Source organism: Scomber scombrus, chromosome 12 (genome assembly GCF_963691925.1).
Source record: "Scomber scombrus chromosome 12, fScoSco1.1, whole genome shotgun sequence".
NCBI lineage: Eukaryota > Metazoa > Chordata > Actinopteri > Scombriformes > Scombridae > Scomber > Scomber scombrus.
In genome coordinates, this window is record NC_084981.1 from 13,198,180 (window position 1) to 13,214,004 (window position 15,825).

General features: G+C 37.4%; 1 protein-coding gene across 1 annotated transcript in view; it reads right to left on the minus strand.

The window, feature by feature from the left end:
• Nucleotides 1-1,315: 1,315 nt before the first annotated feature.
• The window catches only part of hcrtr2 (hypocretin (orexin) receptor 2), a 30,469-nt gene continuing 15,959 nt past the window's right edge, over nucleotides 1,316-15,825 (minus strand). Inside the window, exons 2-7 of the mRNA XM_062430806.1 lie at nucleotides 13,254-13,432; nucleotides 4,455-4,698; nucleotides 2,563-2,678; nucleotides 2,181-2,401; nucleotides 1,847-1,968; nucleotides 1,316-1,485 (exon numbers count right to left, since the gene is read on the minus strand). Coding sequence (XP_062286790.1) covers nucleotides 1,316-1,485; nucleotides 1,847-1,968; nucleotides 2,181-2,401; nucleotides 2,563-2,678; nucleotides 4,455-4,698; nucleotides 13,254-13,432 — 1,052 coding nt within the window. The remainder of the gene's footprint in view (nucleotides 1,486-1,846; nucleotides 1,969-2,180; nucleotides 2,402-2,562; nucleotides 2,679-4,454; nucleotides 4,699-13,253; nucleotides 13,433-15,825) is intronic.

Consider the following 15,825-nt stretch of genomic DNA (forward strand, 5'->3'; position numbering starts at 1 on the left):
TACATTAAGAATTCATCATTAATGCAATTTTTTTTTTGTACCACGTGTCCACCACTTGGTAATAATTTATTTAGATCATCAGTCCAATATAACATTTAATAAATATAAACTTGTATCTAACTCAGGCTTTGTAAAGAGTTAGATGCCTCAAACAAGCAACAGTTCAGGATTTGTACAAAAGGAACAGTTTATGATACTTATGAGGATCAATTCACTAAGCATTGAAGATCTGACACCACATCTCGTTTTTTTTTTAAAATTGCACGTTTTAAAGTTTAGTTTAGAATTAGCATTAAGATATTCAATTCCAATGAAATCCATTGTTTTCCCCACAGGACAGTGTCTCCTGGGCTCTGTGTATGTCAGTGAACTTGACTGAGATAAACATTTCATTGTATGTCAAAATGCAGCTTTGAAAATCTGCTGCGTCTGACTGGATGTCCTCTCAACAACTCTTGAGAACAAGAGTCTTTGTTGTGGTAATTTCTATGATGTTTTAAACTTAATTTGCTTAGCTGCTATACAGTGAACACTGGGGAAAATGGGCAGCAGTAAGTCCACTTGAATGATGTTGCTTAATGCAGACTTCTGTGTACCAAGTAACAAGGTCCATCAGGATACATTCATGTTGAATATCTAGCAGTTTGAAGGATGTTTATGATGCACATAACAACCAATTCATGGTAATTTACACAGCAGATCTAAGTCAATACTGCTGGACATATAAATGTAAAATTACAAATCCTAGCAACTCTGTGGGACTTTTCTTTTTGTTCTCCACAGCACCTGTTTCTCTATCGCCATAAAAGTTCATAAAACCAACCAACCAACCAACAAACAAGCAAATAAATAAATATTGATAAATACTCTCTTTTAACAGTTAATTAATTAATTAATTATAATCTGTAATATTGAAGTGAAATAAAGTTTTACATTCAAAATAGTACATTTACAGTACAATACAATAAAAATATCCACGTGTAATTAAATAATTTCATGTAATCTTCATCATACAGTACAATTCAGATGTTATGAGTTATTACATACTGTACATCCAAGTGGTGTCCAATGATAATGAATAGAGTCTTTGTGAACTGCAAGTGTCCTATGGTGTCAAAAGGTCTTCAGAAAACAGCACTCAGTTTTCTAAGTGTCTTGATAAAGGTTGTGTGAAACTTACCAAACATACCATCAATCATTCTTGTCCATTCAGATGCCTGTTTTTATAATCAGGTTTTCACATTTGGATTTCAACCTTAGTGATGTGCTTTGTTGCATGGATTAGTCATAAGAACTCCCTACCTGCATAATTAGACTACACTATCTGATCTGATATGCGTGATACATTGTCCATGTTGTTAACTTGAGTTGACAGGGATTTTCGGCTCTCTGTGCTAGCTCTGGTCCTTATCTTCTTTGTCCGATTTTGGCCTTGACCATAACAATGGCAAGAAAAGGCTGCTTTGAACTCCTCACGGAACTTACCTGAGAAAAGAGAAAGAGAAATTAAATCCACTCAGTACCCATTCAGTTTTAGGCTTTTTTCAGTCCTCTAGTCATTATGACTTACAGATAGTAACAATGTTGCTAATGAAAAGAAGATTTAATTGAATGTATTCAGTATCATACATATATGTTCTGTTACTTTTTCAATACAGTACATCATGACTAAAAGCTTAGATGTGTATGCCAATGATAATTTTCAACCTTATCTCAGTTTGATATTAGTAAATGCAGAACAGATATTTAAAGCAGTGAGTTATTTTGTGGTTGTCAAACTGTCCATTGGGGGGCAGTAATGAACTCATAAAACTGGTCTAAGGGATTAGGCAGGTTACATACTTACCACTGAGGAAATTGTAGATGATGGGATTTGCTGCACTGTTTGCATATATTAGCCAGTGTGAGAAAGTAAACCATGCATACACTGTCTCTCTGTCATTTGTCTTCTTGAAAGCACCAAAGACCCTGCAGGTGAAGTATGGCATTGTATCAGTAAGAGATTAATTTGTGCATGATTTCAACACTAATCACCATACAAGTCACTATAAAACTTTAAAGAACCAGAATGAAAAAAGAAAATCATCATGTGAGTGCTGGTTTATCACAGTCTCTTGTTTATCTCTCTCTGCTTGAGTGGCTTATCATCCTCGAAACAGCAGGGCTCGAGGGATAATTACCTTTTCATGACATTGAGCACGCTGATTGGCAGGTAGCACAGAGCAAAAACAAATAGCACCACCATCAGCATGCGAGCTGTCTTGCGCCTGGCTCGGACCTGTTTGATCTCAGCACAAACTGTGCTGGTCCTGACCCTCACAGACTCTCCCAGCCCTGGAGTCCGAGCTGAGCACTTAATTGACCTCCACTTCCTCTGCAACACTGATGTGCTTCCAGGAATCTGTTGATAAAATATGAGCATACATCAGACACTGTAAGGTTGCCAGAGGAAGGTCAGTTAACAGTGAGATTTATTATTTGAGCCTGGCATTTTAAGAGCTAATTCATCACTTTAAAATAGAAAAAAAAACAATACAAAAAAACATAAAAGGCTGTATATACCTGTTGACACCACAGCTTGTGACATATCTGAATGTATGCCAGGACCATCAGACATAAGGGTGCCAAGTATGTGACAATAAAGAAACAGATGTGATACATCTTGGGGTAGATCTCAGCTGTGGAAAGAACATAATCATAATTTCACTTTATTTTTTACTTCACTTTAATGGCCACGCAAACAGAGTTTGCAACAGTGCTCAGTACACAGTATCAACAACACAACATGGGGACACACAACAGGCAATTTGACTAAAAAGTGCTGGAAATTACTCTTGTAAATAATGTAAATAATGTCACAATTATTTTTTATTATATATTTTTACTATTATTTTTCCTATTGTTTTTTGTACTTATTATTTCTTGTTCTTCATACTTTTTCTTATTGCTGCTCTTCTATTTTACTTTCCACTTGCTGTTGTAATAATGCAAATTTCCAAATTGTGGGACTAATAAAGGAATATCTTATCTTATCTTATCTTATCTTATAAAAAAGGCTATTTCTTAAAGGAATAGTCACATTTTGGCAGATGCTAAGAGTTTTTTGTTAAATCCAAAGATTGATACCACTCTCTTGACTACAGTAATTATGAAGCAACAGGCATCAGCTGATTAGCTTAACTTAGCACAAAGAGAGGGAAAACTGGGAGCCTGTGTCCACAGGTAATTTATCTTGTTTGTTTATTGCACAAGAAATAGTCTGTCATATACAGCAACCCACTATAAAACCACAATTTCTGTTTCTACACTGCACATTTTACTCTAATTAAACAAACAAGACAAAGCATATCCTTTAGTGAGTTTTAGAGGTGCGAGCAGATTTATGTTACCTAAAAAAACACGTCAGTCAGTCACACCGTGGCACTGGGTAACATGTTCCTTCACCCCAGAGAGTATGGGTACCTTAGTCTGCTTAGAAACTGCTCCAGGAGCACCCCAGAAGCTGAAGGGTTACTAAGCATGCCACATAACTACAATGTCCCTGGTTAGATTTCAGCCAGAAACAATTGTTGGTCATCATACCCATCCTTCTCTGTCCTCTACTTAACTCTCCAATACTGCAACCTCAAAGCTAATTACAATACTGTCAAATAAAAGCAAAAATGTCGCGGAGAGTTGTTCCGTGTAAGGCAGAGACAAGCCTGTTGTGCTACATATCACAACCTCTTGACTTTATACCAAAGTTATTTACAATATACAATATAGTACAAAATGGTTGTGATATATAAAAAAAAAACTAGTGAAGCACCAAAAAAAAGAACCATGATCCTGCACATTTGGAGTGATGTTAGTGTAGTACACGAAAGTACACAGAAACACTGATAAAGTGATTGCTGTTATTAGTCTGAGATTAGTTAACAATAAATATAATATAGAAAATCACCTGCCTTATCATTTAAGATAACTGTCTCCTGGGTGTAGTTTTATTTTTACCATAAAAAGTCAAGAGTGCCATCAATCTTCTCATCCAACGATCAGCAAGAGAGTGTATATGTATTCCCAAATGTCAAACTAGTCCTTTAGTAAAATAAGCCTACAAAGAATATGTATGCTTATCTGACATCAGAGACATTTTCAGTTGATACATTTTTCATTAACTTTCACCTTCATGTGTCTATAAAAGCAAGCAATCAATGTTTCAGAGCTATCATATTGACTTAATTACTGTAGCTTAATGAAGGTGAGTGGTTGAAAAGCTTTTTCTCTGTGCAAGGTTCTCCTCTTCTGAAGACTTTAATTAAGGAGAAACTCTGCACTGTCTTTCTGAAAGAAGCACAGCATATGTAACTATAAATTGTCCTTTGTATAGTCATTTGGTCTCAGTAAATTTGATAGTGTGTAAGATATTTGGCACAATGTTTTCATGTGTTTGAAGGGTATTTGTGTAAACTAACCTCCCCAATGTTCATCACACACTGTGAACAGGCTGGTCTTGTTTGTAAGTTCAGGCAGCAGGCTGCTGCACTCCATCACAATGGCCTGAGGGATCATGATGATACACGACACAACCCAAATGACAACAATACTCTTGCGAGCCCTCTTGGCTGTGCTCTTGAACTTTAGCGGGTGGCAGATAGCGTACCATCGGTCTTGGGCAATGCAACTCAGTGTTAGGACTGATACAGAAACAGATATGGTCTGAGAAAAAAGGGAGAAAAGAAATACCAGTTAGATAGGAACAATATTCTGGCAAAGGTATTTTCACCACTTTCACTATTCTCACTACTAATTAGAAACCAGCACATACATTTAATAGCTTCTCATGTTATTTATGTTTGAGGTCTATTAAGTGTTTGTTTTCTTTGTGCTCTCTCGCCTCACAGGCGGATCCAAAGGCCATCAATTTCCAGGTCCTGATAGACGTCCGGGTCCCAGGGACGTCCATGCGTGTGTGCTGCTGATATCATCATTAATCATACTCGTTATTTTCAGCGTTGTTTACTGTGCCTCTCTTTCCTCTCTCCCTCTCCTCTTTCTCTTTCTTTTCTCCCTCTCTCCCTCTCCCTTCTCTTTTTTCACACACACTCTCTCCATCTCTCTCTCTCAACCCCAACCGGTCAAGGCAGATGGCTGCCCATCTAGCGCCCGGTTCTGCTTGAGGTTTCTTCACGTTAAAGGGGATTAATTGATTGACAAGTAGCACACATAAATGCTCTGCTGAATTTTGAATTCGAACTTGCTGAGGATTTTTAAAAAATCTTTGAGACCTTACATGCCTCTAAAGCAAGTCTTCAGTTAACAGCCTTTCTACTTAACTATCAGCTCTTTTATCAAGCAGTTTGAGAATCCTTTTGAACATGCAGCAACCACTGACCGTAGTTGTCCACATAGGTATTAAAAAATAGAGATACCAAGAATATTAAGTCATTTTGCTTTCTGTGGTATTGGTGAAAGTTCTGAAATGCCCGACCTCCTTTTTATTTTGTGGAAAAAATAAGAACAACGTTCAACAGACAAAAGATATTCAATATTAAATAGTCTGATCCATCATGCAGGAAATGGTCAATTGTTCATTCAATGTTGAAACTAGTCTTGACTGGTGGAGACAGAGTAAACAGTGTTGTGGTGAATGATGCACCATGATGACTGGTTTAGTCAATTTTTAATTTCCAAGGTGAATCAGTATAGCAATCACTTGTATTTACCAAAACACTATGGGTCCAAACATACAAGATTGAATCTTTTAGTCCAGTGTATAAGAGCAATGTTGTGATGGTAACTAAATGTTCCACAAACACAGTAACGTTTCAGATGAGATAGTTTGAGTGCAGATTAGCAGGGTTTAGTTAGTCTGACAGTGCCAGGGGTCAACGACAATCTTCTTCCTCACCATTATCTGAATTAATCACCTGCCTTGCTCTCAAGGATACACTGGGGAAGCCATATCAGATTAATTGAGTATTCAACTATGGAGCCGTGAAATTGAAAAAACTTGTTATGTTAAAGATGCTGTTAACACATTTTCAGGGTATTGCTGATGGTTGTCTCCAGGAGTTTGAGTTTCAAAATTCCAATTTCATGTGGGAGATAAACCTGCAGGTTAATTCCTGTGGGAAATAAATGCTCAGCTTCATCACTTTGAAATGTTTACCTTAAAGATGCCAGTGGTATACTTAATCATCTTTTCTTATTCATTTTGTTGATTTAACCAGTAGGCAGAAAGGATCAAATCCATACATAATTGTCTTCTGCCTGACAGAAAATCAATAGTACACTGAAATCTATATTCAACTTTGTATGGTAACCTTGAATTAGTTCCGGGATTATGACGTTAAATGCTGATAACGATGAATATGATGCAGCCATAGAAACCACGAGGACACCTGTCTTGACACTTTTGGCCTCTTGCAACATGTGAAAGGGCCCACACACACTCGAGGCCACACCCTGGATCTGGTTATCTCTAAAAGTGTTGACATTTCTTCTGTTGATGTCAAGGACTTGGCTCTTTCTGATCATTTCTGTGTGTTCTTTGACTTACAGATCATTCCAAATGTTCAGTTAACCTCTGTGTCTGTTAGGAGAAGGTACATAAATGAGAATACCAGTGCAAAGTTTATGGAGGCTATAGCTATGTCACCAACTGTGAGTGCAGAGTCAGTTGATGAACTCCTGGATAATTTTAACTGGAAAATCTCAAATGTCATGGATGCTGTTGCACCTATTAAAACTAAAACTAAGACGACCTTGATCAGAAAGAAAACACCGTGGAGGAACACTATGATGGTAAAGGCTTTGAAAACAGAATGCAGAAAAGCAGAGCGTAAGTGGAGAAAAACTAAACTTCAAATTCACCTTGACCTCTACAAACAAAGTCTTTGTAATTTTAACTATGAGTTACTCAAAGCTAGACAGCGACACTTTTCTGAAATTATTAATAAGAACATCAACAACACTCGCACTCTGTTTGCTATGGTTGATAAGCTTACAAACCCCCCTAAACAGATAGCTCCAGAACTCCTTTCCACAGATAAATGCAATGAATTTGCTTGCTTTTTCAGTGAAAAAATACAGTCCATAAGGTTAAATATCAACACAAATCAACAAAACAATAAAAAGACGCAACCCCTAAGACCTCCCAGGAATAACTCAACTGCGATGTCAGAATTTAAAACAGTTGACCAAAAAACCATAGAGGAAACAGTTCAGAATTTAAAACCATCAACATGCTGTCTTGACAAAATGCCATCAGAGTCAGTAGATCTCAGAGCTCTACTGGGTTTATATTCTACTAACATGTCATTCATGTATTCTGGACCTAAACCATTCAGTGATTTGTAGACCAGTAGCAGAACTTTAAAATCTATTCTATAGCTGACTGGGAGCCAGTGTAAAGACTTTAGAACTGGAGTAATGTGCTCTGATCTCTTTGTACTGGTTAAAACTCGAGCTGCAGCGTTCTGAATGAGCTGCAGTTGTTTAATGCTTTTTTGTGGGAGTCCAGTCAGAAGACCGTTACAGTAGTCGAGTCTACTGGAGATGAAAGCATGAATCAACTTCTCCTGGTCTGTTTGAGACATAAAACCCTTCACTCTGGATATGTTCTTAAGCTGTTAGAAGGCTGTTTTGGTGATTGATTTGATATGACTGCTGAAGGTCAGATCTGAGTCTATCAGCACGCCAAGGTTTCGGACTTGGTCGCTAGTTTTTAGAGAGAGTGACTCGAGATGTTTACTGATAGCAGTCCTCTTCTCTTTATTGCCAAAAACAATTACCTCAGTTTTATCCTGATTTAATTGAAGGAAATTTTGGTTCATTCAATTTGTTACTTGCTCTAAACAGTGACACAATGACTGTATTGGACTGTAGTCATCCGGGGACAGTGCTAGGTATATCTGCGTGTCATCTGCATAACTGTGATAGTCTACATTAGAGTTCTGCAGAATTTGACCCAAAGGCAGCATATATAGACTGAACAGAAGGGGTCCAAGAACTGACCCCTGAGGAACTCCATATGTCATAGCCACTCGATCGGATTCATAACTTCCAATGGTCACAAAATAACTCCGCTCCTCCGAGTAGGACCTGAACCATTCTAGGACTGTTCCGCTGAGTCCTGCCCAAGTTTCCAACCTGTTCAACAGTATACTGTGATCCACAGTGTCAAACGCAGCACTGAGATCCAACAGGACCAGAACTGACACCTTGCCTGAGTCAGTGTTTAACCTTATGTCATTTAACACTCTAATAAGAGCTGTTTCTGTACTGTGGTGAGGTCGGAAGCCTGATTGAAATTTGTCAAAAAGGCCACTGGAGTTCAAGAAATTGCTGAGTTGATTAAAAACCACTTTCTCAATGATCTTGGCTATAAAAGGAAGATTTGAGATAGGTCTGTAGTTGGTTAACATGGAAGCATCCAGCGTTCTCTTTTTTAAGAGTGGCTTAATGGCAGCTACTTTTAGGGGTTTAGGAAACGTGCCTGATTGAAGTGAGCTATTTATTATTTGTCGCAAATCTGTTTGGACAGAGTTCACAATAGTTTTAAAAAATCCCAGCAAACAAATTTCGGTTCTCAAAACGTTATGAGAACGTTTCTTTTTAGTTGTAGGAACGTTTTTTTAACGTTGCAACACAACGTAGTATACTGGTATAAACGGCAAGTTTTTCTGACGTAACCAGAAGGTTATTTTGATGTTCCCAGAACGTTTTGAGAAGGTTATTAGAACGTTTTAAGAAGGTTACCAGAATGTTTTCTCTCAAACGTTCGTTCTAAGTTAAAACTGCAAGTTTTCCTGACGTTACCAGAAGGTTATTATGATGTTCCCAGAACGTTTTGAGAAGGTTAATAGAACGTTTTAAGAAGGTTACCAGAATGTTTTCTCTCAAACGTTCGTTCTAAGTTAAAACTGCAAGTTTTCCTGACGTTACCAGAAGGTTATTATGATGTTCCCAGAACGTTTTGAGAAGGTTATTAGAACGTCAGGATTTTTATCCTCAAATGGTAAATGGACTGTACTTATATAGCACCTTTCTAGTCTTTTCGACCACTCAAAGCGCTTTACACTACAACTCATTCACACACATTCATACACTGATGGCAGGCAGCTACCACGCAGGGTGCCAACCTGCACATCAGGAGGAATCTAACCATTCACTCGCATTCATACACCATTGGCACAGCAACGGGAGCAACTAGGGGTTAAGTGTCTTGCCCAAGGACACATCGACATGTAGACTGGAGGAGCCGGGAATCGAACCGCTAATCTTCCAATTGGAGGACGACCGCTCTACCTCCTGAGCCACAGCGGCCCCAAGAGTGACCACCTTGCTGTGCATTATCCATTACATGGCAACCTGTCCATTAAAGCTAAAACAAACAAAATATGACCAGAGGGCTGGCAAAAACATTGTTGTGCTGCCCCCATCCACCCTCAGGGATCACGTACAACCCAAATCACATTCATTACATAGAGTATCAGCTGATGCCATTGGGTGGAAGTTACATGTTGCCGTATACTGAATAGGTAACAATTCTCTTTTACTTTTTCAATCAAACTGCTACAATGATGATGTGTGTGTGAGGTGGAGGGGAAGAGGAATTAATAGAATAGAATAGAATAGAATAGAACTTATTGATTCTCGAAGGCAAATTCAATTGCTTTGTAGCTCAACAAAACAAATGATGTATTCTGATGGCAGTTCGTATGAAACATTTCCAGAATCTTTCAGCAACGTAGCTGGATCAGTGGATCTCTGCCTCATCCCTTTCATTCCACTCAGGCGCTATGAAGAGGATGGTCAGAGTTCCGAAAAGATGGTTTCCAACTTCCTTTGTGTGTGCATTGCTCCACCACATCCTGTCCAGCTGTCTTTCATCTTTCTGTTTTATGTTGCCTCCCCTGCAGCATAGAACAGTACAATTGGTAAAAACATCTGCAGCATATTTTTGTAGATGTCTAAGGATATGATGCCTCCTTAAGAAAAAGAGCAGCTCTGTCCTTTTCTGTAGAGTGTATCTATGTTAGGGGACCAGTACAACTTGTTGTCCAGGTGAACTCCCAGATATTTGTAGGTTAGCATTACCTCAATATCCACCCCACGAATTGGCTGAAAAAGGAGCTTGGACTTTTGGAAATCCACTATCATTTCCTTTGTCTTTGTGGTGTTCAGTTGGAGGCAATTGTAAATATGATTATATTGTGGGGAATGGTGCAATATTTGTATTATTATTATTTTTGTATGGCATATGTGCAATAACTTCTCTTGGTGCAGGAACCTCTGGGGAAAGTTATAAAATTACCCTCAAATAACGTTACAACTATCATGTTATTAGAACGTTTTAGGAATGTTATATGAAAACCGTCATTTATAGAACTTTCTTAGAACGTTGTGGGAAGGTTACCCAAAATTCTACCAAATGGGAACTTTAGGGGAACATTCTAAAAATTACTTTATAAAAACGTTATTTCATCTGGTTATTAGAACGTTTTAGGAATGTTATATAAAAACCGTCATTTATAGAACTTTCTTAGAACGTTGTGGGAAGGTTACCCAAAATTCTACCAAATGGGAACTTTAGGGGAACATTCCAAAAAATTACTTTATAAAAACGTTATTTCATCTGGTTATTAGAACGTTTTAGGAATGTTACATAAAAACCGTCATTTATAGAACTGTCTTAGAACGTTGTGGGAAGGTTACCCAAAATTCTACCAAATGGGAACTTTAGGGGAACATTCTAAAAATTACTTTATAAAAACGTTATTTCATCTGGTTATTAGAACGTTTTAGGAATGTTATATAAAAACCGTCATTTATAGAACTTTCTTAGAACGTTGTGGGAAGGTTACCCAAAATTCTACCAAATGGGAACTTTAGGGGAACATTCAAAAAATTACTTTATAAAAACGTTATTTCATCTGGTTATTAGAACGTTTTAGGAATGTTATATAAAAACCGTCATTTATAGAACTTTCTTAGAACGTTGTTGGAAGGTTACCCAAAATTCTACCAAATGGGAACTTTAGGGGAACATTCTAAAAATTACTTTATAAAAACGTTATTTCATCTGGTTATTAGAACGTTTGGGAATGTTACGTTAGACACTAACATTTATACAACGTTCTTAAAATGTTCTTTAGGGAATGTTCAATATAAAACTTGTTGGGAACGTTTTGGGAAGGTCACCGGAACGTTATGTGTTTGCTGGGTCAGGTCAGATAGTGGAGCCCAGAGTTCAGACTAAACATGGTGAAGCAGCTTTTAGCTGTTATGCTGCACACAACTGGAACAAACTACCGGCAGAACTGAAATCAGCCCCAACTGTGAATATTTTTAAATCCAGGTTAAAAACACTTCTTTTCTCCTGTGCTTATGATTGAGCTCTTTCAAAGCACTTTAAATTTTAATCTTTCATTTGCACTCTATGTCCTTTTAATGATTTTAAAGCAAATCATTATTTTATGCTGCAATCTTATTTTTAATGCTCTATTATAGTATTTTATTTCTCTCTCTTTCTATGTTTCTGTACTTTGTTTTTATTATTAGTGTGTGTGTGTGTGGGGTGTGGGGGGGGGGGGGGGGGTATGTATGTGTTTACTATGATTGGGTTGTATTTTTATTTCTCAAATTCCATGTTTTTTTCAATTTTTTCTGTTAAATGTTTCTTTTATGTAAAGCACATTGAGTTGCCACTGTGTATGAAATGCGCTATATAAATAAAACTGCCTTGCCTTGCCTTGCCTTGCCTTGCCTTGCCTTGCCTTGTTCACATCACTCACAGTGCAGAGTGGATCACCTGGTAGGCAAACTGCAGGGCATCTGTACAATTTTAAGATAGGACAATCAAGACACCTCTTTGCATGAATTAAAGGATACATCTGGTGATAAACCCCATGAAAAGACCAAAATCAACAGTGAATTGATCAGATTTGTCTGTGCGGCAAAGTACTGATATGTCTTATTTCTTAGTGTCATAGACCTTCTTTGTTGTATTAAAACATATCAATGAGCCACACAGATGCACTTAAAATATGGGGACTGTTGTTTATTTTAATTCAATTCCACATACAGAAAAAAAAACTACAAATGATGTAATAATCCGCAGCTGAAAATAGTCACTGTCAACTGCACTACTTATTTCTGTTGAGTGAGGTCTGAAAAAACAATAGGAAGTTATTAAGCTTTAAACATTTTCTAATTATGTCATAAAATGTCTTCAGTAGGAGCCAATGGGGCTAACTAGCACAGACAGGTCGGCAAAGTGGAAAGTAGGAGAGAGACTACAGACCTTTAATACAAGCTAAGGTAGCAGCAGTAAGCTTTCATTGACTAATTTACAGTATATTTTTCTTGTGCTGCTTTAATCCCTTTTACAACTACAAACTGGTGACTTAATTTGTGTTCCTGTAATTAGGAATTAGTTATGTCATTGGGTTTATAACATACTGTATTGCAGATGGAAATACAGCAAGTGGCACCATTTCAGTTCTTTGGGGATGATCCCTCCTGAGGACTGCAGCAAAATCCGACATAACATGCAGGGAGCATTGAAATAATACCCAAGTGGGAATTCATTTGGATTTATAGAAGTAGAAGGAAGTAGCTCTTAAGCAGCAGCTGTTATAATACAGCAGCAGCTACACTGCTGAATCAGTGCCATAAGGAGTGATGTGCATGTTGAGCTAAGGGTCAGCACGGCAGAACAATTCACATATTGTTTTGGTTGTCGGGAATAAATTCAATCAATTATAGGACTTCAGGGATTATTGGGATTAGCACTTTATCCACCCAGAACATATGCTGTGGACATCAAAGTTATTCACTACCACACTTTGTGCCATGTTGGAGATGAAAGTCACTTTGATATGTCCATAGAATATAGTTTTGTATGGTATTTAGTTTTGTTTAGTGTATAGGTTTGTGCAGGGTAATATGAGATTTCAATGCAGTCGACAGTGAGAAAACCAAAACAAGAATGATTTTTTCTTCGAGGGATGTGTTGGCATGGTGGAGATGATGCTGCAATAGAATGATTAATTTAGAAAATATAGAAAGCAAAGGACTTGTCCACATCATTACATCACCATGTGATAACATAAAAGGTTTCTCACAGTGCCCATGTCATGGGTTATGAAAAACATAGTTTTTTATATTCATAAATGCAGAGTGAAGAAAATGTAAAGCTTTTAAGAGTGGATCAAATCAACATTTCTAATACCCTGCATGAAACACAGATGTCAAAGTTGACAAACCTGGAGATAAGGCACAACTTTGCAAAGAGTCTTTCCAAAGAACCACGTCTCTGTAATGTCTACCACAAGACTCGCAGGCAGGCAGATGATGGTGACCAAGACATCAGCAAAGGAGAGATTCACTATGAAGTAGTTGGTCACAGTACGCATGTGGCGGTTTTTCCACACTGCAAAACAAACTGAAAAAAAGATGCACAATCAAAGGCTGCCCTACAACACAAACAAGACACAATGTTTATCGTATTAGCTGCAGGGTATTTAATATTAATCACTACTGTCTTGAAGGAACATTTTAAATCAGTGTTCGAGTGTTTGAATTAAAGTTTAATTATTGTCCCATTTATGTGTTTGTTCCTGTTGGCAAAATATTTGTCATTCATAAATAAAATCTAGACATGTGTTAGTGTGGAATTACATGCTGAAACGGTTGCAGTATTAACTAACATATTTCAACATTTATTGACTGAATGTATTTTATTGATACCATATGTGAAAGTTATGTATGTATATTCTGATCTACAGTCAGCTACAGTCAGATAATGATCAGCAGTTTCCCTGTTTATAATACTTACACTAACTGAGAATTTACATTCAAACTGGGAAAGTAAAGAAATTTGACTAAATTTGGAAAATATTCTGGTTTATTAAAACTTGGGTCATATTTTCAGAGTTTTAGTCATAATTTATACTTGTTATTATTATGATGAACAAGATTACTACACACAGTATAGTATGGATTTCAGAAACAGCTGTTTGCTCTGGAATTATGCATGAACTTGTACTCCCACTCGCCTCACTTGTTTTGCAGTATGAGTATTAAAGTTAGAGAGAATTTGGATGGTGGGAGTAAAGTATGCCCACTCTTAAATATATGCTGACTGTATGTGTAGTATAGCAGATATGTAATTTAACCATGAAAGACATACTCAATGGTGAAAATGATTAAATGTGTTTGGATCACACCATCACAGTCAAAACGTTTCATTTAAATTCACATACTAGTAAATGGGCAAAGTAGGCTCAGAATTAGCATTTAAGCTAACTAGAGAACACTCATAACTAATATACACCTAATTATACATTTTTTCTCTTTTAACTACAAATCCCAATTTGACTCATAAACACTGGGTTAGAAATGTCTTCAGCACTAATGTGCAGTGCACAACCACGTCTCCTGATGGAGTGCAGGTTTAGGCAAAGAACTGCTCAGGATTACTTTCCCTCTTGCACATGTTGTGATTTTTACTTTCGGACATGTTTTTTAGCTTATAAAAATAAAGCACTTGACTGTAGGTGGTTTTGATAAAGTACTGCTGGACAGAGATGGAAATCCCCTCACTCTCAGTCTGAGGACAGTTAAGACCACATTGGGTCTCAAGTGTTCCAGTGTATAAGAGCGAGACTAGAGAAGGGCACCCTCTAGCCTTCTTCCACTTTTAGTTTATCTCTGCCACTCTTGTGTCTGCATGCTGCATGATTTATACTTCAGATATTGTCCCATGCTACCCACATCTTACAGCACTTCTTAAAGACCCTAAACACCTAACTTTCTCCAGGGTTTTGACTCCATTAATCTGTGCCGACACAATGAAAAGGGACACCCACTTCTATGTAGTGCAGGTGGCACTGAGCCAGCAGGTATAACGTTGAATGTGTTTCAAATGATATTTGAGCTGCAGCCAGTAGTTGAGAGAATGTGGTAAGCTTTAATTTAATCATTTCACAGTTTTTAATTAAGCTTTGTTCAATAAGTATCAATCTTCTGCATCATTTCTGATTTTCCACACTGTCAAAGTCCTTACATTCACAATGCTCAAGCCAGTCAGTCCATGGATGCCAGAGATGTTTAATTATAATGATTTAATTATAATTATATTTAATCACTGTCATTCTGTCTTTGAGACCTGCTGTTGTGCAACCATCCATCTCCTCATCACCACCATGCCACCATGACCTGCAGGATGTCCATCAACTAGCTGCTGGCTTTACTTCACCAGCGTCTGGACTCCAGGGGATTCTGTCCTACCTCCTGTCTTCACATAGATCTAAGCTTAATGAACATGTTTCACATCAATAGAACTTTATCTCTTAGCCTTTTTTTCTTTTGCTAACCTCATTAAATATTTGTTATGCACTTCCTATTGATCTTGATTGATCTTATTGAAGTGTTGGCAGAGACAGAACAGTATATTTTCCAATAGGATTCAGCTGTGTGTTTGAAAGTAGACATTTTTTCTTTTTTCTTTTTCTTTTTTTTTAACAATGCTGTTGGGATACATGTTATTTAGTTTACCTGTAACACAAGCTGTCGATTCAAGTCTGCATAAGGAGCTTGTGCTGTTTTGTGTGCCTATTTGAATTCACACCAGCACTGAGCCAGGTGGGTTTTAGAGCGCTCCTGCTGTTGTTCTTGTTAATTAGACCTCTGCTCTGGAAATAAGTTATGAGCGCATTATACATATAATCTCTTTTTAAGTTGGTATAATGAACATGTAAGCAAACAGTTACCTATTTACACATGTAACAGTTATAGAGGAAAATGATCATTCATTTGAAGTTATGTTTCTGTCCA